General features: G+C 37.4%; 1 protein-coding gene across 33 annotated transcripts in view; it reads right to left on the bottom strand.

Annotated features, from left to right (window-relative positions):
• LOC6533598 (RNA binding protein fox-1 homolog 1) overlaps nt 1–23,536 on the bottom strand; it is a 116,823-nt gene that overhangs the window by 72,129 nt on the left and 21,158 nt on the right. For 29 of the 33 annotated variants that reach the window (XR_005561258.2, XR_005561262.2, XR_005561257.1 and 26 more), the window contains exon 2: nt 18,379–18,873. Coding sequence is in view for 29 of the 33 variants with exons in the window: in XM_039374469.2 (XP_039230403.1) it covers nt 18,379–18,441 (63 nt within the window). In the remaining 4 variants the exon portion in view is untranslated. Of the gene's footprint in view, nt 1–6,015; nt 6,364–8,258; nt 8,436–18,378; nt 18,874–23,536 lie in introns of those variants that run through there. The other 4 variants (XM_015194680.2, XM_039374462.1, XM_015194687.3 and 1 more) reach the window with 3 other exon arrangements.

The raw sequence follows: 23,536 nt of genomic DNA, 5'->3' as shown, positions 1-23,536 counted from the left end.
TTCATTTAGCCATGGCGAATAATTAAAAGGCCATTTTTGAAGGGAGGAGGAGGCGAAAAAGGTGTTGCCATCAAGGTCACTGGCTGTAAAGGTTACAAGTTGGCCAGGTTCGCCAGCCGCCGATGATGTCAGCAACTCGTTTATGGTCAAGACAATCGAAACAATGGCGCCAGGCGGTATAATAAATACACTACGTAGATTAAAACCCGGAGCGCATCTTCCATTTATCTTTTGCATTGCAATCCGACTTGTTCACCTTGTTGTTTTGCCGGTGCTGTCGTTTTATGTTAATTGGCAGCAGTTAAGGCAAAGTGTGCACTGTTTTCCACCAAAACGGGTGGCAACGAGTAGCAAATTTGCACTTTTCAGCTAGCTAATAAATTCAATTTATCGAAAAGGCGAGTGCCTCGAGACGCCATTAAAGCAAAATGTATAATATATATACATACATATACATATATATACTGCAAGGAACACAAAAATTAAAAGGGGCAAACAAAATAAGTTACATTCTCGAAACGTTAAAGTGATTTGAGCTTTTAGCATTTTAGCCAATGTGAAATTTATGGCAAAAAATCGTGAAAATATGCCAGCGATACATTGTAATAACAAAGTAAATAAAAACTGATGGTGGAGACGAGGCTCCATTAATCGTTGATTAATTGCATTTGCATAAATTATGCCTAGTTTTCAATTATGCAAGATAATAACAAAAATATTGTTCGCAGCTGTAGCTAAATTCTATAAATAGTTGCAGACTGCATGTCTCTAGATGTTTCCGGTTGTGGAATGATTCAGGTAGCGATTAGCAATTTAATGGATGTCAGGGCTGGTATTTGAAAAGGCTGATGAATCAGAAGACTTAATGGAAGTTTTTAATCATGATTTATTACTAAATAACCAAACCCCTATTTGATATCACTTGAGTTGAGGCCTATCTATCCACTTGCAGCATTGACAAACTAGTAAGACCACAATTATTTGTATAAATCCATTCAAAAGTTGTTTGCCCACCTTTTTATTTATTGACCAACCCTAAAAATAAACTAAAAAACCTTACTCAATGTTAAATCAAGTGAGCATTGGCTGAATGCATGGAAAATACAGTGCGTTACCAAAGTGTAAGAACAGAAAGTATTTATTTAAAACAAGAAAATGATAAAATACATCATACAGTGTTTAACTTAAATAGGGAAAAATGAATTCTATTCAGTCATATTTATATGACATATTCCATACACATTTTCCTGCCAAAACCCACTGTTCTTGACTTGACTTTGTAGACACTTTTCTCGATTACTCAATACCGAAATATTTTGTCTAAAAAAATAAAGTCAACAAAAAATTATACATGCACGAACGACATGCCCACAATAAAATCTCGTTTATGACATGCAAATAAAATGTAAATTTTAGTAGCCCAACAGTGACCGCACAAAATAGAAACAACAAAACGAAAAAAAAAAAAAATTATAAATAAAAAAATTGTAGAAGAGAACGAAGAGCACGAGATAAATAAAAACAAAAGCCGGCTGCAATAAATAAAATAAGAAGCAAAACAAAAGCCCGAGATCGGATCGACTCGAGGCGGCAATAAAAATTTGTCGACTGTGTCAGCGATCAAAGGCGTACGAAAAGCACGTGGGGGCGTAACGAATGGCCATAGTCAGAGCCATAGAAAGAGACGGGTAGAGCCGCAGCGAAAGAGATGGCATGTGCCAGCGCAAGTGTGACGAAAGAGCAAGCAGCACTGATGCACAGCACTTGCTGCGCTAATGAATGAAAACGAATGGCAGTTGAATGGAGCCGTGGAGAAATGGAGTGAAAACAATTGACAGCCCCATAAAAGTCGTTCGAAAAAAAAAAAATAGCGCAACTAAGTACTTATTACCAGCTATTTGGTGAAAATGGCAGCCAATTAAAGGGGTGATAAAAATGATGCATTGCAATGATGATTCAAGATTTTTATTAATTCCATCTATCTGCATTCAATCAACGTATCTGATGCAGAGTTTAACTCGTACTTTAAATACTATTATTACTAAGTGAGATGATTACTACAATTTAGTGACAGAAGAGCTGTTCTTGAGCTGTCCACTCAGGCGTGGAGAACTCCATTATGCAACCGCTCCAATGGCCAAGTTAATGCCACATAGTTGAGCTGCACGATCTGTCTGCTACAGATACCGTTACTTTGGCGACTGCACTACAATGACAACGTGAAAACCTGTTACACTTTTGACCAACTTTTGTCTGCTGACTCATAGCAAAAAATAATGAAAAATAAAAAATTTGAACAAAAAAAAAAGAGCGGGCGGGCGTGCGACGATCTTGCTAATTGCTGGGGCGAGAAAAACGAGGGGCGATATGCCTGCGATTCGTGTGACTGACACCTGCGATTAGCTTTTAGCCCCCCTTCCCCCCGCTCTGCTCCATAATCGTTGAACCGAATAATTTGCATGAAACTTGGCTTAAACGTTTCACTCGGGCTCAGAAAGAAAGAGATAGAGATGGAAAACGCGAAGTTTGGGTCATTCACATTGCCGCCGGTTATTTTTTTCGTTTTTTTTTTTTTTTTTTGGTTTGGCGTTTGTTTATCTTTGGCTCTTTCATTGCGAGCTGTGAACTTGTCAGTTACAGCAAATTTGCATTGTGTTAATTTAAAATATTCAATTAACTCGTTTACTCATTTTATTTAAGCCATTTGTGAACGGTGCAAAACTGGTACATGCATTTTTAAAAGCATTTTTAGGATTATCGCACTCCGCTTCTTAATTGCTTTGCAACAGAGCACCTATGCGAATTGAGCCAAGTACCTGAATTATAAATGCGAAATATCCCAAGTTAATTGGCAATTTATTTGCAATTTACATTCCAAAGATATTACGCAAAACAAGAAGATTTTATCTTGAGCACCTTATTTATACTTTTTACGAGCTTCATTCCGCTTAATTTATCATTAAACCGATTGAAAGTAAAAGGTAACCTACATATTATACGCTCTTAGTGAACGTTTGTTTTTGGCGTAAACTAGGAATTGTTTTTCGCTTAAAATACGAATTAAAATAAGGTTTTCTATTGTCGGACTTATCAAGGCGTTACGGAATAGAAAGAGAGAGGGCGAACTGTAGGCGGAATGGCAATTTTTTAAATCAACTTTAATTGAAATAAATTGTCATATCATTTGCCCTGGAAATGGAAATGGACTCAATTAGATGCGGGCCTTACAGACTCTACTCCACATAACTTTGCCTACATACTCGTAGTACAAAATGTTGCCCATTTATTCTACTTTTTTTTCTGCCCCCAGGAAAATTATACAGAGCCATCAATCAAGGGAAGGGAAAATGAGAAATTGAAATATGACAAGAACCTATCGAAATTGGCCGAGGGATTGATGGCCACTTCGTGTAATGGAAAAAATGGAAAATCTGCTTAAGAAATTGTCGGATACATGCCTACATCATTCCACAGACTAATTGAGTGAAAGTCATTTTGTACATGAAAATCATTTGAGATGGCCAAACAGCCTTCAAAGCGCTGTAAACGCAAAATAAACATAATTAATAGCCGACATAAAGTCCGAAAGATGTAAAATCAGAGATAAACGTGGATGGGATACAGTGCGTTTCATGATTTTAGACATATTCAAGACTTTGAAGTTTAAGTGAAAAGTTGAGACCATTATTTATATGTATAGTTTCCCAACGATCTATGCTTAATGACTCTTGGTATCTTTCTTGCAAAACTTAGTTTTACTTAGCTTAGTTTTACGATCTCGATACGCAGTGTGTAAATGCTATAATCTGTTTGCGTTGAAATGCCAAGTCTTGACCAAAACTTTGCGGTTAACTGCGCACGCACAATGGACTTCCTCTGATCTCTCCACCACCCCAAACTACCCATAAAAACCACATCTGAAATACAATTTATGCCAGCCAAAGTCGACGTATAACAGTTTTATGCAATTTATGTGCAATTTTTCAATTGAAAAATCGGCGGACCAGGCCAGGAAGGCTTTACTTAATGCGTCGCAATTTCGGTTTTATTTCTATTTTTTTTATAAATTATTTTCCTCTGCATCTGTGCGCGATGCGGATTTGTATCGCATGTGCAAAACGTTTCAGATTCAAGTTACTACTGCTACACACGATGACAGGCAGGCGAACTTTTAATTGCAATTAATTTGAGTGACACTGGCGAAATAAACCGAAACTAGAAATCGATTCGGGGCGTTGACGACATTGAGAAATTGCAAAATATATAAAATAATGCTTGTTGTCACTTTTTAGTTTGCTGAAATTCAAGTTACGCTTGAATAATCTGGATTATGAAATACATAGATGCGTTAGAAATTTAGATATCTTAGTAATACTACAAAATGGAGCTGCAATTTTTTTTTTTTTTTTTCAACTGGGTCATTAGAGAACAATTCAACAAACGAGTCTATTAATTATTTTCCAAAACAAACACCGAAAAATACTCGTTCTGGCTTGAGCAACCAAATTCAATGTCAAATCACCGCTCTGACATCATTAAAACCCATCGTTAACCGCAAAAGCAGCTTCTGGGGCCATTCATCAAAATGTGGTCTATGTTTAGGCCAGGTTAACTTCCTTATCAATCATGCCACTTTAGAGTAGTTTTTCAACCATACGATTTGCATTTCAAACGTACCTGCAAAGAGAAAAGAAGACAAGACAAATGAAATAAATTAATAAAAAATTGAAATTTATTCGCGGACGTGGGAAAATTTGCCAAAGATACAAGCAAAACGCAGAAAAAATAAGTGATTCTTGTTAACACAATGAAGGTATCAAATGAACAGGCAATAAATTGAGACCAGATAATTATATAATGTCGTTGGCATCAAGAACACATTGTATATGTATTCGATTTTAATGAGAAAATTAAGCAAGTGGAAGTGGAGAGCGATGAAAATCCGAAATCCAAAAAGCCGCAAATTCGACCCGCACTTTTGGTTTGGCTATCAAATTACCCCCCTCCCTTTCCTCCTCCCCCCGCTAACAATTGTCCCGCATAACAAAAAAAATAAAAAGCGAAAACGAAGACAAAGTCAATATTTGGCTCTAAGAGGGGCTTATTTGTCTTCGTTTTTTTCTGGATTTGAGGAACCTCACACACGTGTGACTACAACATTCGACATTATTTGTTGTCGTCTAAGCAAATAGGTAAACAAACAGAGACGGCAACAGCCGCTAGAAAGGGAGAGGTGTGTAAAACAGAGAGTTTGACTAATAAGGATTTTAGCACGAGCCGAGATTCAGCTTAAATCGAGAGTAAAACACACAGCAACGGCGACTCTGGCTAAAAGAAAACGTTAATGGTGGTAGTAGAATACACAGTGGGACACTGACTAAATATCATACTATTTTACTCTTGCACTTTCTCTATGGGTAGAGATGAAAACACTTCTCTAAAAATGCTAATAAAATATCTAACTGCATATGACTTATTACAATAAAGTTGTTCCGATAAGATAGATGTATGTATATGCTCTCTTATCGAATTATTAAAACTTATTCAAGATATGTATTTATATACATACATACATATATTTATAATAACCAATTTAAAAGCAACATGAAAACAGATATTAAACTCTTAAATGTAGGAAACAATAGTTGTATATTTTATACTTATTGGCAAATTTTATAAATAGTTTCATTGAATAGAAATAAGTCTTTCAAAGTTAGTTTCCGAGTTTTTGGGAACTTTAAACTTCATTAAGTAAGGGAAAATATAAGTAATGAAAACGCATAGCAAAGAAAGCGAGGGTATCCCCTGTCCCATCACACTGCAGGTAACACTACACGAGTGGCCACTGTTGTTGGCACAAAATGCAACTTCAGACGGCAAACAAACAGCGTAATTGAGCTGCGTTTGCCTTCTGTTGTTGCTAGCCATTCATATATGCGTTTTGCGATGTTTGACAATGTTTGTTTTCACTGTGGTTTGGCGATTCTTGCGATTTCTTGCGATGTCTGTGCTTACCGGATAATACATTCCTTGCGGAGGAAGGAAAAATGCCCCTGAGCCCCACAGTTTGACGGCTTTTTATGTTCACAGTGGCGTCGCAAATGATGTACACTCCTCTGCCGTGTGTGTGTGTGTGTTTCCACCCAACTATTTCTCTGCGTGTACTTGCAGGGCGGTTGAGCAAACAACAAGGGGTAGGTAGTTCACAATTATTTCTTTCACTTTATGCTCGGTTTGGTTTTTTTTTTTTTGTTTAGATTTATATTTGATTTGAAATTTTTGATTATTTTTCTTGGTTTTTGGCACAATTTTGTTTCTCCTTGTGATTTTTTTTTACTTTTTTGAGATACACTTAGATTTTGACTACAAGATACGTAAGTCAGAAATTAAGGAAAATAATAATTTTCGGTTGGAACACGCTTTTGCACTTTATGGGAAATTATTATTTCTCCGCACACGCAAAACTAACATATATTTTTCAATGTCGCACGTGCGAGCGAGCGAGACGGGGCGCGATTGAGCGAGAGAGAGAGAGCAAAGGAGAGAGAGGGCGCGATATGGTGCGATATAAAGTAAAAATTCTTGTTGAATTGTTTTTATAGGGGTGGCTTTTATTTTGGCCTCCTGGGAAAATGACTGAACTGAACTGAAAACTCCCTGGATGTTTTAACTTTTTGAAACGAAAACAGAACCGAAACAGCAAGCCAAAGGGAAATGCGCAAAAAAGACGGCGCAAACGCGAGACAAAAGAGATGATGCGAAAGTGGCGAGCAAGAGAAAACGAAGAGGGGGCGGCCAAAAAGAAGCAGACAGTCACAGTAAAAACTGCCAAAGTTTCGACGATTTATTTGCTTGTCATATGTTATCAATTGCCATGTTACACATAAGTTTTAATTATTTCTTTAACTTTGTTGAATGCACTGAACAGATTTTTGGCTTAAAAACATTTTACCCATTCGTTTGGGTTTTATTTTAATTTGTAACATTAAGTTCTTATTATTTTCCTATTGGTTTTGTAAGCAGAAACGCATATATAATCATACACTGCATAATTTAAATTCTGTTTGTAATTGCTTAATTATTATTCGCCTTATTTGAATGTAATCTATACATTTTTACAAATGTTTTTTATTTGAAATATTCGCATAGAACTATTCTTTAGTCACGAAATTAAGCGAAAAGAAATCAATTCAATAAAAACGTGATATCGTATTTGGGTAGCAGATACTTATGTATTTCATGTGGTTTTTATCGCAATTACAACAAATATTTAAATGAAATAGCATCAGCTTGATAAGGAAACATTCGCCTACTGAGTGTTCACTTTATAGAGCGTTTACTGCAATCTCTGCACTAAATGAGGTTCCTTTAAAAAGTTCACTGTACTTTGGCAATAAGCCTCAGATGCTCTGCCTGCGATTATCCACACTATCGAACGTTGACTGTATTCCTGTTGTCTGTTTTTCGATTTTTGATCACACACAAAGAGGCTTGATTGTCTGCGTTACTACGCATCCCTGAGATACTTTTTCTTTCTTTTCGCGCGTCTGCACTTTTTCCTGCTCTTCGGGAAACGGGATTCATCATCTGTTCCAATGGACTTGTGTCCGAATTTATTACCGATTTTATTACAATCTTATATATAAATTTTCGCGAAAGGCGGACAAACAAAGCAGCTGAGAGAGCGAGATGCTGTCGCAGTGGACGGCAAGAGAGAGAGGCGACCAGATGAGTGGGAAAAATCGAATCAGAATCCGAGGGAGAGCGCGGCCAAAAAGGATGGCAGGATAAACGAGCAGGCGAAGCGGAGGCGGCAAAGGCAACAACACAGCAACGGCCACAAAAACATGTGCGCCGTGAATGAATTTTGTATTTTGTTGCTTTTAGTTCGATTCTTATTTCGATTTCACACACATACATGTGTGGAGTGATGGATGCTGCGGGCGGCCGGACGGGCGGTCGGGGTGTGCGAACGAGAGGGGGCGAGTGAGAGGATAGACTACGGACAGGCGGAAAAGAGAAATCACGTCCCTCATCACTGTCTTCTTCTTGCTCCGCCCAGCCGCATGGCATATATATTTATTTATAACTTTTCATTTCATTTATCTGCGCGTTTTGTTCGCCTCCTTTGCTTTGGCTGATTTTCGGCACTGCACTTTTCGCATTTCAAAAATAAACACGGATTTTTTTCCGCTTTTCCTTCGCAAAATTCCCCCTCCCCCGCACGCGCTAAACGCACTACGTTTGTTGTTTTGTACCGTTCTCGAGTTTACTTTGTATTTATATTCGATGCTGCTGAGGCGTGAGTGCATGTGTGTGCGTTTGTTTTCACTTTCAAGCGTGCCGAATTTCCACTGGGAAATCTACGAATTTACCGCTAATCCGACACCCACGACTTGTTGCGAAGAGCGAGAGAACGCAACTGTGATAACCGTTTTTTCAGCGCCCGCCTCGCACTCGTTTTCGTCGCGAGGCGTTAGTGCCTTGCTCACCATTGCGTCGCTGCTGTTGCGTGGCTGCCCGATGTGCTCTGTTGCTTAACAGTGTGTTATCGATAGGAATGTATCGGAATGTTAGGCAGTTTCGAAAATTTGAAAATAAAAAAATTGAAGAATGTGAATAAAATAATAGAATAGGAAGCTTACTGAATAAACATAAAAAAAACTTTTACATTACTAGATTACATTGAACAACATTACATATAACAACATTATTATAACAGAGATAATTTTCAAGAACTTTTATGAATTATTATTGAAATAATTTAAATAAACACACAATAAAGAAGTAGAACTTCAACATTACTATTAACAGAGATATTTATTAATTTCTTTTATGAATTATTATTAAAATAATTTTTGAAGCGGTGCCATATTCTAAAGTTTAACTGTTTTTCTTCGAATACAACAAACCTTTTAAAATTTATTTTTTTTTAATTATGAGAAGCATTATGCCATATTCTAAAGTTTAACTATTTTTATTTGAATGCAACCCATGGGATTTAGTGTTTAAAGCCAAATCCCTTCGGATTAACTGCACTCCCAGTTTTTATTACCGAAAACTCTTTAAAATCTCACAACCCGTTGCTGACCATCAAAAAGTCGCCTTCTGGCATTGTCTCAGTTCGTCCGTCACAATTTCCCCCTTTTCCCACATTTCCCGCTTTTCCACCCCCATATGTGACCATCAGATGGGCTCAGCAAACAACAACGTCCGAGTTCCGGCAAATCAAAAATGCGCCATCAGTCGAGTTGGACGTGGTGAAAATGCAGCTCCGAGTTTCTTTGGCTGGCAAAAGGAGGAGGATTGGAGGAGGAATGGAGGATAGGAGGAGGAATGGAGGATGGCAGGATTTGGGGATAGTCTGGGTTGGTCCAGTAAAACCAAATCAAAAGTGTCAAGCCTCATTTTCGGTTGTGCAGAACAACGCTTGTCAAGATTGCATTAGCCTCTTGTTGTTGGCCAAAAAGTGGGTGACGGCAATTGTGCCACTAAAGCTACACAGAGCGAAAAAAAGCACTCAATATGTTAGCTTAACTTAAGAAATAAACACTTGCTCAATAAGCTCTTGAAAAACTCCAGAATTTAAAACTGTTTAATCTGTTTAATAAGCCTTTTTTATATTTATTATGTTTATTATATTTATTTATAAAAAAAATATATTTTTTCCAGTGTAAAACGAGCATAGCCATAGGAAATAGTGGGCGTGGCTTGCAGGGAGGCTTATTAACGCGACGGACAGCAGCAGCAGCAGGCGTCAGTTTGAAAGTGGAAAACAGCAGGGAAAATCCGGAAAAGCGGGCGCCACGAGGCTGCTAAATTTGAAATGCAAATGGGTGGCACACACACGCAGCAGTGTGAAAGAGAAAGCTGCTGGCTGGCCGAAAGAGATAGTCAGCGTCATGGAAAGTGAGAAAATTTTCTGCACATGATACTGACCACCCAACCCCACCCCCCCTTTTGGATTTTTCCGCCCCCCGCCACCCGCATAAATGCAAAAGTCCGCACGCTGGCAACTTTTTAATCCCTTTTGGCCGGCAAATTGTCGCCAGCACTGTGAAAAACGTAGAAAAGCCGAGAAAAATGAGCAAAAGGTGTCTCCGTTTTCCCCTGCAATTCCTGCAATTTCCACGCTTTTCCACGCATTTTTCGGCTAAGCTGCTTGAGGCAGCCAAAAAGCAGTGCGAAAATTGAATGCAAACGGGAGGGGGAAAGTTGTGAGCTACGAACATCAAAACGATAAGTTATAAAAGTATAAAAGTATCTTAAATATGAAAAGGTAACTACAAATTTGAGCAGGCGGCGAATTACATTTAATATGCTTAATGGAAATGCGATGAAAAATGATGCGACAAGAGGGAAAACTCGGCGACACTCACAGCACAACTGTCAAATTATGAAAATGTATTAACAAATGATTGATGCATAATAAAAACAGCAGTGGAATGATTAACTGCCATAGCAAAGTAAGAATATAATATCAATTTCTTAAATTTTACATGGGCAACTTTTGACTTGATCAGTTTTTATTTCTGCTGAAAGCAAGGCTAATTTATATTTTAGTCTTCTATTTAGAAGTGCTCATATGATGAAAATGCTACCTTCATTTCCTAGTACCATTTTCATTGCGAAAAATCACATTTTGATAAACTAAAATGCCTTATTGAAGTTTACGCGCCGTTAATGCCTCAAGTTTCCCCTGCAGTCGAGCGCGACTTGCGGCAAACCAAAGGAAAATGCCTTACTACTGTTTTCGACCTCCGCCCACACACACACACCCCTCCCCCTTCCCCTGCTCCCACGAGAGCTGACCTGCCTCTGTGTTTGATATATGTAAAGAGGGGAAGGGGGGGGGAAAGTGGGAAATGCGGGCAACTAACCGCAAACAATAACAAACGATGGCTAAAAGCGAAACAGAAGCTGTTTCTGCTTCTGTTTCTGTTTCAGTTTCAGCATACACACGCCCCCTCAACGCCTCTCACGGAGGGCGTAGGCTGGGTGTGGGGGCGTGGCAGCTGCCGGGGGATCTGTAGGGACGCCATTTACAAGAAGCCCAGGATTTATGATGCCTGTTATCGCGCCCAGAACGCGAAGGACGCACAGCAGGCGAAAACGATGACAAAAGGTGCCCAACGGAGGGGGAAAACTCCAGGGGGAAGGGGGAGAAAACTCCAGGGTGGAGGTGGAGAAAACTCCAGGGGGAAGGGGGAAAAATCCTGGGGAGCGGCAGTTGCAAGGGGGCAGGAAAAATTCAGCAATGGCGTGGAAAGCAGATAGAATCTGGCACGCAGCAAATAAAATATGCTCAGCAAAACAAAGCATACTTTTTGGGGCCATATGAACAAATGAAGATGGGTCAAGAAATATATAAAAAATATGTAAATATATATATGAAATAAATGTGTATTACTTCATAACCCAAAATGATAAGAGAAATATATAAATTAAATATTTTTTGAAACTACAAAGCTTGTAGTAATACCATTTTCTGCGATGTTTGCTTATAAATGCAATTATTTCATTCTTATTTTTATGGAAATATTTTAATATTTGGAAAACATAAAGACAGTTTTCTTACCACTGTTCAAGTGGAGTCTGCAAGTGTTAAACAGCGAACTTAATGGGTTAAATGGGGGCCTGAGTTGGGGGTGGTTTGAAAAGGGTTAAACACATGTGCTCACTTGTAGCGCAAATTGAAAAGCCTCGGGTGAGATTTTCGCAGCGCGCTCCAATTAATTGGGGATTTTATGGGGTTATTTATCAGGGCGCGATGGCAGCGCTCTTGTGACCTTGAGTGCTGCCATCAAATCTGCATTAATTAAATGAAAATTCCGTTGCCAAAAAAACAGGCGATGGCGATGGCGTCTAATTAAAAAGCCAACAGCCGTTTGCCCATTTAGCAGAGGCTAAAAGTATCTATTACTGCCAGCTAGTGGAGCTCTTACCACCCAAATTAGTCAATAAATTAAAGCAGCCAGTTTTGCTTTTCTTCCTAACGAGCCAGAAACCATTGCATTAAAAAAACCATTCATTAAAATGGCGAAATGTGGCGCTCAAATTTATGGCCCCAAATGGCGGGGCGACCTGTGCGTCTCAAGTGGCAAGTGGAAAAAGAAACAGCAGCAAAGAAACAGCAGCAGCTTCTTCATTCCAAGTGGCTAAGATCTTTAAGCGGAGGAATTCCTAGGGCTTCTGGGCTTTTCACCACGGGAAAATGGGAAAAACTAGCAGGTGCATGTGTTTGTTTTGTTACCCTTTTTGTTTAGAAGCAGTAGCAATTTTTAGGTTGCAGATATGCCTATTAAAGTGTAGTTACATACATAGTTCCTAATGATTTTTGTAGTAATATAAAATTGTTTATAAATATATTTTATGAATATTCTAGCACCTCTTTTGAGCCACGTAATTCACATGAATAAGTTTATCCCGCTGTTTTTTGTATCCTTCCCCTTGAAACCTTCAATTAGCGTTTTTCCATAGTTAGTTACTTTCAAAACAATGGGTATTCTGTTTGCAGCATACACTGCAGATTTGCCACCGCATTTAGTTGGGGCTCGTGGAGCGTTTGGGGCTTAGAGGCGCACAGTTCAATGTGCTCGCCATGCACTCAATTATAATTTGCGAGCGACTCGCAGACAGAAGGACCGCCCATGGGACGACGATGACGCGTCATCAGGCCATTAGCAAGGAGCAACTCAGACATACGAGTTGTTGGGGCGGGCAAAGGGGGGCTAAAATGGAGCAGGACGATACACTGCAAACATACTCGAAACTTGTCAAATTGAGCGTAAGTAGAAAGAGAGATACAAATTCATAAGAAAGTGTACAATCTTCTAAGCAGACAAAGATAGTTCGTTTTCAACATCTGAAGAATCTGAATTATGTTATAGATGATTATATTCCTAACTAAGTATTTTTCCCGAATATATATATATATTATACTATTTAATATTTTTTTACTTTACAAACCCTCTTCAACCGATTAAAAGTAGGAGATTTACAGAACTATTTGAAGATATGTACTGAAGATATGTATCTGAAGAATCTGAATATATACCCTTAACTAAGTATTTATTTTAATATATTTATATATATATATAATATATTAATATCTATATATTTATATATCATATATTATATTATTTTAAGGAGCAAACCCTCTTCAACCCATTAAAAATCAGAATTATATAGAATTATCTGCAGATATAAATACACTTCTTGCGGTGCAGCATAAAGCCAAAATGTATGCACGAATCTGAAGAATGATAAAAGCCCCTCGCAGGACCTCGTTTGTGTTTGGTCCTTCGCATCTGCTGCTGGACTCCCACATCCTTTCGCCCATTGCCATTCATTTGATTCGCTGTATGTGTGTGTGTATCCTTTGGCTTTGCTGCGCTGCTGATTTGCGTAATATTTCTTGATTTCACTCGCTCAGTTAATGCAGAAAAGGCACAAAAGTTGAGCTTTCAGCCCGGAAATTATACAGAATAAGTGCAAATGCGGGTGCCTGCAACTATTTCCCAGGTGATGGCTATAAAAGTAAGTGCACAAACGTGGTCTTTAATCCATTTGAATCGAAATAACTATAAAAATGGCAGCCACTTAGAGGCCTCCCTTAATGGATTTTCCACTTTATTTTCTTGAGCTACCCACACGGATATTCCATTTAGTTTCCTTTTTTCTTGGCACTCGCAGACGTAAGAATCTATTTGAAAGAGCCGTATTATTTTTGACTAAATTCCAAGGAGATACAATAAAATTCAATTGCAAACTTCGCTGTCGGGCAGCCGCAGAAAATGAAAACAAAATAATGAATATACTTTTCTTGGCCGAATCAGCAGCAGCAGCTTAGAGACGCCGAAGAACTTGCTGCCAAGTTCTTTTTAGCCACAAGGGCGAAAAAGAAAAAATGGGCTGCTGCTGCAGCAAACACATGTCAAATGCCCCAGCCCACTTCCGCCCCCTGCCGCCCACTTTTCCTCTCGTATTTTTTTTTGGCGAAAAAACAAGTTTCCACTGCTAAAAGGGAATGCTTTTCGAAAAACTTGCACGGACAAATGGCCAAACTGCTTATCTCAACAGAAAGCCAAACAAAATCCACAAAAAAAAGAAAGGAAAAATCGCAGGAGAAGAAGGGCGTTTCTTAGGGGGCGTGGCAGTTGCACTAATGGTGCCAAGCAACCGGAAATGCCGCCATGCATGTCTGCCTCCATTTCGGAGGCTGTGTATCGTTCATACCCCCCCTCTCCACCACTTTTCCACCCAATTTTCCACACCCCGCGCTTTTTGCTCGCTTTTTGCTCCAAGTAAATCTTGATTGCCTTTCGCTGCAAGCCAAAAACACGAACAACCAAAATGAACTATACGTTTTCTCACAATTTGCTCCAAGAAATCTCTCTACTTTGCCCCAAAGTATATATATACGTATAGATCCACTTTTTGCTATGATAATTTCCGCAGTATTTTATACAGAAACAAATGGCAGACTGTCAGTTTGATTTTGAAATCAGTAACACAGCACACAGGGAAAAAAAGCGAGGGCAATAGCAACTAAAAACGTGATGAGCGAATTGCAATTGACATATTGGCCAGTGGCCAAAATTGGCCAAAAAACGAAGTCACTTGCAGTTGGCCCGGTGCAATGTGGCTCAAAAGCAGGATGGTCGCCAGAAATGCGTTTTTCTAGTTGACACTTACAAATTCGCAGTTTACTTTAATGCGGCGCCATTTTCATTATTATGAACTTTACATAAATGATTAGAAAGTTTAAAAAAAATATATTATGTGAAATCTCTGTCTCTAAATAAATATACATAAGTACTTATCTTAGTAGCAATTTGTCTTGTTAAAGTGCGGAAATAAAATGATGAAATTAACAAATCATTATGTTTATGTAAAAAATACAAATAAAATAATGAATTGTATTTTTAAAACTTGTTTTAGTAGCAAATTGTTATGGTAAAGTGCTGAAATTAAATGACCTTTACAAACTATTATGTTAATGTAAAAAATACTACTTCAAAATATGATGTGAATGACAATCAAAAAAAATACTACTTCAAAATATGGTTAACAAGCTGTTGTGTAATTAGTGATTTATGTTCTAAACATTTTGCTTATATTAAAAAAAATATATTATATTATAACAAATTCCCTACGACTTACTAGAAGTCAAAATCGAAACTATTTGTCAGCATTAAGCAATAATAGCTCAAATAAACTTTATCCCAAAGTGCATAATCAATTCCCTGCAATGGCATTCGAGAAATGCCCTCGTGATTTGAAAAAAGTGTGTGAAATGCAGCTGAAGCTAATTGAATTTGGACGCAGCCAACAAATTTGCGAATCTCTGTGTTGTTGGCCATTAGAAACTATAGTAGTAGTTGTTGTTGTTGCTGGTCTGCCTGCTTATCCAATTAGACACCAAATTTAGGTGCTCTTTTATCTCTTTTTTTTTTTGTGTCGAGTGTTTTGTTGCAGTTTCAGTTGGCGGCATTAGCTCAAAAGTTGGCCCATTAATGGCAAACGAATTCACTTTTTCATTTTGCAGCGCCGAAAATTCCATTTTCGTGAGTGAGTGCAACAGAGTGAGTGTGGCTGCACTGAGAGAAACTAATGTTACACACATTACATAAGCTATAAAAACAGCAAAAAAAATTAAATCACAAAGTGAATCAAAAATTCAAATTTAAAGGGTTTTTTGTTGCCCAATTTAATTTTAATTTTAATTTTTTGAGAATTTTTGATTTTTTAATGATAGTAAAGTTTTTTATATTTTTAGTGAATTTTTTGAAGTTAAAATTAAACTTTGGAAATAGTAATTCTTCTCTATTTTTTGTCCATTTGAATTTGGCATATATTTCAGAGCCCAATATTTCGCTCAGTGTGGATGTGTGATTTTAGTGGCTGTTTCTGTTGCTGTTGTTGTTGCTTTTGTTGCTGTTGGTGGTAGCGGTGGTAGCTTATGTTGATTTTCGATGTTTGCTTTTGGCCAGCCGCTGTCTACTACTCCTTTTTCGCCCCCCCCGCCCCATCCTCAACCACCCTGCTGTTTGTGATTGTGTTAGCCATCCACAGTAGTTGGCCAAAAGGCGGTGGCGTGTGGAAGGGGGGGTGTGGCGAGGGGCTGGGGGGCATGACAAGAGGTCCTGGGAGCCAACAGAAGTTTGCACTTTGCGATGCCTGCGAACTGCGAACTGCGGCGGAAGTCAATAAAAGTTGGCCTAGTCCGTGCAACGGTGAAAAGGACGTCTGTCTGAGTGAATTGCCAACTAACCAGCCACTAACCAAATTAGCTGCGATCGCGTTTCGACTTTAGCTCGACATCCAGGTGGAGTTTAGGCCCTAAAAGTGCACCAATACCCAGCGTTTAGCCTGATTTTCTGGGAAATTTAATTCTTGAAAACTTTATTTCAAGTAAATCTACTATACTATTCGAACTGTTAAGAAAGTAATTACTTAAGTTTATAAGTATATTACTTATGTCATTCGAACTGTGAAAAAATGCAAAATAATCATAATATCCCAAAATAAGTTAACAACAATAACTTTATTTTTAGTATATTACTTATGTATATAAAATAATCGTAATATCACAAAGCAAGTTAATATCAATAACTCATACTGCAGACTCTCTTAAATTTAATATACATATGTATGTTTTTGAATTTAAGTTTAAATTTATATAGTATTTAATACTACTAAATAGTATTTTAAAGCATTTAATATTCAAAATAACTTATACATTTTTGTAGTACTTTTTATTTTTGAAAGTTAATTGCCATGTGCACTTAATTTAAAAGTCAACAAAATGTTAAAAAATTATAAGTGTATAGCTTATTAAAGTCTATTCATATAAAAGTTTAAATATTTATCTATAATTATTATTTAAAGCTTTCAAAAACATTTCCCTATTTTCCAACGCAAAAGCTTTTTACAGAAATCTGGCAGCACTGTTTTACCAACAGTTACAGTGCTACCCATGCAACTTGTGTCCTTTTAGTGGCGCCACCAGCGCGGGCATCCTGAGAAACTTAAATACAACGCACGTGGTGAATAAGAGATGAACTAGCAAAAGCCCAAGAGCTTTCAGTAATGCGAATTCGAACAAAAAGGGGCGAATTCAAAGAAACGAAGCGAATTTAAATAACTGCAAATTCACACAATTCAACAAAATTAAACAATGACTAACAAATTATAGAAGATATTATTAATAAAAAGCAAGAAAAACAAAAATTATATAATATAAGCAAAAATAACTAAAAACGAACCCAAATATCCTCGTTCAAATTGCTCCACTCATCGTTCAATTCAACGTTTAATTGGCAGCAGCGATAGAAAATGCCCCAGTTGCCTATTATCGAAATTCCAATAAAATCGCCACACTGAGTTTTAAATTCGACAGGCCAATCTTCATCCATTTTTATAAATTCTTATCACTTCTAACTTTTACTGATTTACACACATAAATTATTGCAATAAAATCACTTCCAAAAAAAAAACAAATAAAATTAATCCAAAAGCGGACGATTAAATGCGATGACAATCAACCGTTCGCGACGCGACGAAAATTCAAAAGGAGTTAGGAGTTATAAAAACGGGAAAAAGAAAATGAAAAGCAAAATGGAGTCGGCAGAGGCAGCGACAGAGGATCAACGGTAAGGCGCGACAACGGCCAATTAGCAACGTGCGAGGGAGCGAGAAAAATGATCGAGAGCAGAACTGTGCTCTCCGACGCAGCAACAAGAAATAGCGGCACACGTGCATCAGTGATGGCAACTTTGAAATCTGGCTAGAATACTTCATAAGCATTTATTGTTACCAAAATTTTTTTTCTTTACAATGTATAAAACTACAAAATTAAAATAATTAATTTTTTAACGTCTCACTAAATGTGCATAAAAAAGTTATTCTGAATAACCTATTATTATTCTAAATGTCTTAAAAAAAGAATTATTTTCCATTAGGTATTTTTTAATAAATTTGTGTTAATTGCATAAATTAAAGTAATGTAAGGTTTGCAAAAAATAAATAACAATAAATACATACACAGGAACCTATCATAGGTTTTGGCTAGAAACTAGCACAGTTTTCAGCACTAACAAAGTAACTGACGCACAAAAGAGCGCCAAGCAGTCTGTAAAAATTGTAGTGCAGGTAAAAGACAGCAAAAAACTAACGGTAATTATCCTTACACTTTGGCTGCTGGGCTTGCGAAGGTAAGAAACAAAGCGCAATCAAGAAAAGTTTTCAGTTTGAAAAAATCGCTCTGCCTGAATGACGCGTTTTAAAAGTGAAAAGCCCGTTTAGTTTAGTTTGGTTTCCTTAGTTTAATCCGGGTTTTCTCGTAATTCGCGATAATAATTAACAAAATCTTACCTCTCTCATGTGAAATTCCACAGGTGGAACATTTCCAGTAACTTCAACTGCCGACGCAGACATTTGTTGCAGTTGCGGTTCAATTTTTAAAGAATATTATTTTCTAGGAGTTAGTTGCTCTCAATTTTTATCACGTAAGTATCAATACACAATCGGCACTTTATTGCATTATTTGTGACTTGACATTTGTCAGTTCTTTTTTTAGAGGCATTCGCCTATTTTAGCACCTAATTGAATTCACACTGGGGTTTTCCGAGATTTTTTCGTAAGGAAGCGCAGTTATTTTTGTGGCTTTTCCTCTGGCTTTTCTTCTCTGTGTTCTTGCTGTTTTTATTGTGGGCTGAAGGACGTGTCGCCACTACAAAATGCCGACGTGATTTTCCTAGCGGTAAATCCCGAGTGGGCGTTGGCGGAGTGGGCGGGGCTGACCTCTGGATTCTAGCACTTTATTAAGGGATTTTGATTCGTCCTCATTTCTTGTTTATGTTTGAGTAACTGAAAAAGAGAAAAGACAACCAGAAATGAGTATTTTATGAAAATGGATTCTTTTATTTGTTGATTGCTAAATTTTCTTCGCATTCTGCTAAGGAAGAAGCCCAAAATTGATTTTCCAGATACCCATATTCATTTAAACAAAACATTCATAATCATTTATAAAGTCAGCGAGTACTTATAAATACTATTATTCACTGTTGTGAATTTACAATGTATATGTAATCATTTTTCAGTCGCCTTGACAGGAATTTATTGTACAAAAATTCGATTGATTGGCAGACACTTTTAGATTTTTCTTCCTGACAGATGAGATGAGAATGCCCAGAAAGGGCAGGAAAATGGGTTAAGGACACAAGCAAATAACAAGAGAACGGCTAGAAAATCCAAAACATTGAAAGCATCCAAAGCATAGAACAAAAAATCAGATTTCACGTGAAGTAAGGTTCTATTATTCTAATTTACTTTAAGGTCCTTTAATTATGAATTATTTAACTATTAACAAGAGGCACAAAAGCCAAGCATTTTTTCTTCGTTTTGCCTTAAGTAAAAATTATCCTGCTTATTTTCTTATTTTTTGTTTTCTCACTTTGTTCAGAATACAAACATTTGAGTTTCCTTTTGTTTAAATAACAACTGCCGTCATAAAAATTCATTTGCTGCAACGAACAAAAGGAGAACTTCAAATGAAATTGGAACATTATACAAAGCTGCAAAAATTATGCAATTTACAAAAGCATTATACACTAAAACAATCAGTGCTTTTAAAGTTGCAAAAAAATTTGATTGAATATGCATATAATAAACTATTGTTATCAACACTTTCATTCTTAATTTCTGTCATCTAATAATAATTTAAAGCATTTTATTTAAAATTTTTTAAAATTTTTACGAACTGAGATTAAATCTTTAAGAAAATATGAGAGATGCGTTACATATATTTTCTTTACCTTTAAAAATCTTTTTTAAAAGGACCCATTTAATTGCAAAAGGGTGTTTGAAATGATATGCTATCTAATAATGGTTTGGCTAGAAGATTGCTAACTAAGCGCCTCCAAACTGCTGCTGACACATTTGGCACACGGTGGGTTGTTCATCAGCCCACACACTTCTCCACTTTTCCACCTCTTCATCCAGTTTTTACCGCCCACCATCCACCCACTCATTTTCCCACACCCAGCAGCATGCTACATTGCTAATGTGTCCCATTTGCAGTGGCGAACCACTGAAGCTTAACACGTTGTCTACGCAGACAAGCCGCCCTGGAGCCACGCCCTTTTGGGCCTCCAGCCGCCCACACGGGCGCAGGCGAAGAAGAAGCACAAGCATTGGCAGCTGCAGTGTGGGCTTTAGTTTTTGCTTATCAATGTGTGTACAGTACAGTGGAGCCTAGATCAAATTAATATTAGAAAAAAAAATACCTACCTATTATCCCAATAAACTAATTCATGGAAACTAAACTAACCATTTATCACGTTTCTTTAACATTGTACAAATGGTCTATCAGAAACAAAGAAAACATTAATCTTGTCATAAAGGATATCATCTATTTATCATCTTTCATCTTTATTACATCTTTATTTTAAATTCCTTATAATGGGTTCTCAAAGATCGTAAAAATATTTGAAATGCTGGCTCTTAGGATTTCCTTTTATTGTCTAATAACCATTATATCTTTCTGATAACTGAAATGCGCTTCCTCATACTTTTTAATGCATTGCTGGAACCCTTCTATTGAGTGAACACTGTATGCGTCTGTTGGCACACATTTGCGATTGTGCATGTGAGGCAGTGTGTAAAGCTATTCAAAGTTGCATCTGACTTGAACCCCGGGGGAGAAATGGAAGGCAATGCAGTCCCGGTGGTAATTGTCTCGTTACACGCTGCTTGTTGGCAAACATTCCGCGCAAACAGGCACACGTACACGGGCTTCACTGTACCGGGCCTCACCGGCGGAAGCAGCTGCCAACACCCTTCCCATTATCGCCTGCCCTTTCCCAGCAGTTCCCATCGAAGCGCCAGTTGGCTAATAATTTATTTACAGTTAACATTTTATAAGCCCAGGACATCCCCCTACACACACACAAGCACACCTACACACACACACACACACACACACACACACACACACACATTCAATGCGATTGAGAACCCAGGCTGCCATTTGATTTCACAAATATTTGCAGTCAGCTTTTGCACTTTCATTTTTCCACCTTTCCCGCAAAGGTATGCGGGAAATTCCAGGGAGTTTGAAACTTAAATATTTAAAATCACTAATAATTATCAACGTCATAATGGTAAAATTACAGATTATCAGAAAGCTTTATATGTATATTCAAATACAAAACAGTATTTAAATAATTAAATATGAAAAAAAGAGCATACTTTGTTACTTTAAAAAAGAGATTTCCTTTTCAAATATTAGTGGATTTTCTTAACTACCAAATAGCATCATTCTTATAAGTGTTACTTTTAAGAATATTTAAGCCTTTTTATAAGAAGGTGTGACAGAAAGGGTATTTAAAGTTCGATGTGATCGATCGACGCAGCTCGATTCGTGGGATTCCTTCGCTTTCCTTGATTTTCCCCGCTTTTCCGCCAGCAACCGCTGACAACTCGAGTGCGCCATTTGCCATTTCAGCGTTGATGGTAAGTGAAATATGCACAATTTCCGTTTACCATTTCACCCAAGGAGCGTAGTGGGGCAAGAAAGTTCAGGGAGGATATGAGGTAGCAATGTTGTTAGCAAATGTAAAATGCAGTTAACTCGATGTGAGTGTGTGTGTATTGTGTGTCTATACATAAATGAATGAAAAGGGCATTCGTTTAACAGGATGTGCAGGAAAATTCCAGAAGGAAAATGGAAGAACGGGAAGGGAATCGCCAAAGAAGCAAGCCAATGCAACAGTAAAAGTTGCCATCGGTCGTTTTCAATAGCCACCTACCATGGACTTGGATTTTTCACCCAACCAGCCATTTTCACTCTTTTCCGAGCCGTGAATGGGAAATGCACTTCTAATGGCCATTCGAAGCAGACAAAGTTATGCTCGGTGCATTCGGTTAGTAGTAGTCGACTACTTTTCCGACTTTTCCTTTTTCCTTTATTTTTCCTGCTCAACACCGAGCTTTACACACGTGTTTGTGTGTGTGTGTTTGGTGTGGGAAAGTGAGTGTGATTTGCATGGGTTTAACAAATTGAAGTTGTTGCGAATGGTGTTGTACAGTCATGGTTTGCTTATCGCAACTGAAAGCCAACTGAAATTGCTGGCCAAGGAATTCGGAATGTGGAATCTGTGTACCTATATTGAATTTGAACGCTTTCATTGAAGTTGAGAAGACACTGATTTTTGACTATTTCGTTAGCTGTATTTTTGTTGCTAATGAATAAATATTGAATTTTAAACTAAAGTATGCACATGCAATGGGAATTTTTTGAAATACCCAAAAAGTTAAAGCATTCGCCACTCATTTTCATCCCAAAATACTTTCTATTTGTCACCCACATTGGCCATTTGAAATTCATCTTCGAGTCGTAACCCCGTGAACTTTGGTGGTCGAAGCCGTAAATGGCCCAGAAATTCATTTCCTTGGTTTGCAGCAAACAAAACGTGGAAACTTTGAAGGATTCCGCCATCGGTGGCAAAGTTGCAAGTACATTTTTGCTTTTATGATGAACTTTTGACTGGCTGCCTTCGTTTGGGTGGCTTTATTTATTTGTTTGTTTGTTTTTTTTTTTTGTTTTTTTCGCTGCGTTTTCTTTGGGGTACTTTTGTTGTATTTTTACTTTATGCGCATGAAGAAAAACTTTTGTTGTTAGGATTGTGCCGCTTGTTTTGTTTGTTCAGCACTGTGTTCCATTTCGCTTTTCTCTGCTTGTACTGCTGCGAAAACTCTCGAGCGAATAACCCAAGGCAACGCATCGAGGAAAAACAAAACAAAACCAAACAAAACAAAACGTTTCGCTGTCACGCGTAAAATATTTCCATAAATTTCGCCCGCTCATTGCATGCAACGTGACTTTAAGGACAAGAAATCAACTTTCTTGTTTAAATACAGTATATGCGGTTGCAAATAAAATACATTATCAATTTAATAAATTAATTACAAATGATTTACTAGCTCTGGCGCAATTTGTTTTAAAATGGCATTAGTGTACTTCCATTAATTTCGCTTTTTTAAATGTTTGCATTTAAATTGGATCCAAACATTTTAACAAAAACAAACAAATTACGACTGCCGACATAAATCAACAGTTTTTTAATGTAATAATCCATTGTGCCGTGAATATTTATTCTAATTGGTAGCTAATTAAAATGCGTATGTTTAATGATGCGTAAAAACTAAACTGATGTTTTGGATAATCTGCAATTAAAGTCATGTGCTTAAAGTCAACAAAAGAATTTTGGCTTTTTTATACACAGAATTTATTTAATATTTATTAATGAAGATAACTAATTTATTTAGATACATAGTATGTATTTGAAATGTTCTAATGAGCTAGTCTCTGCTGTACTTTGCATTTTTGGCAACAAGTTTACGCTGCGTTTTTATTTTTTATCGCCGTCTTGTTTTATGCTTTTTAATATGGCGACTGCGGTGCTCGTAAATTAAAGCAACAGAATTGTTTGAACGCCACGAAACAAGGGGAAAATTCAAGCTAACACTC

Source organism: Drosophila yakuba, chromosome 3L (genome assembly GCF_016746365.2).
Source record: "Drosophila yakuba strain Tai18E2 chromosome 3L, Prin_Dyak_Tai18E2_2.1, whole genome shotgun sequence".
In the NCBI taxonomy this organism is placed as follows: domain Eukaryota; kingdom Metazoa; phylum Arthropoda; class Insecta; order Diptera; family Drosophilidae; genus Drosophila; species Drosophila yakuba.
Note: the sequence above shows the minus strand (reverse complement) of the source record. Positions and strands in the feature narration are given on the sequence as shown.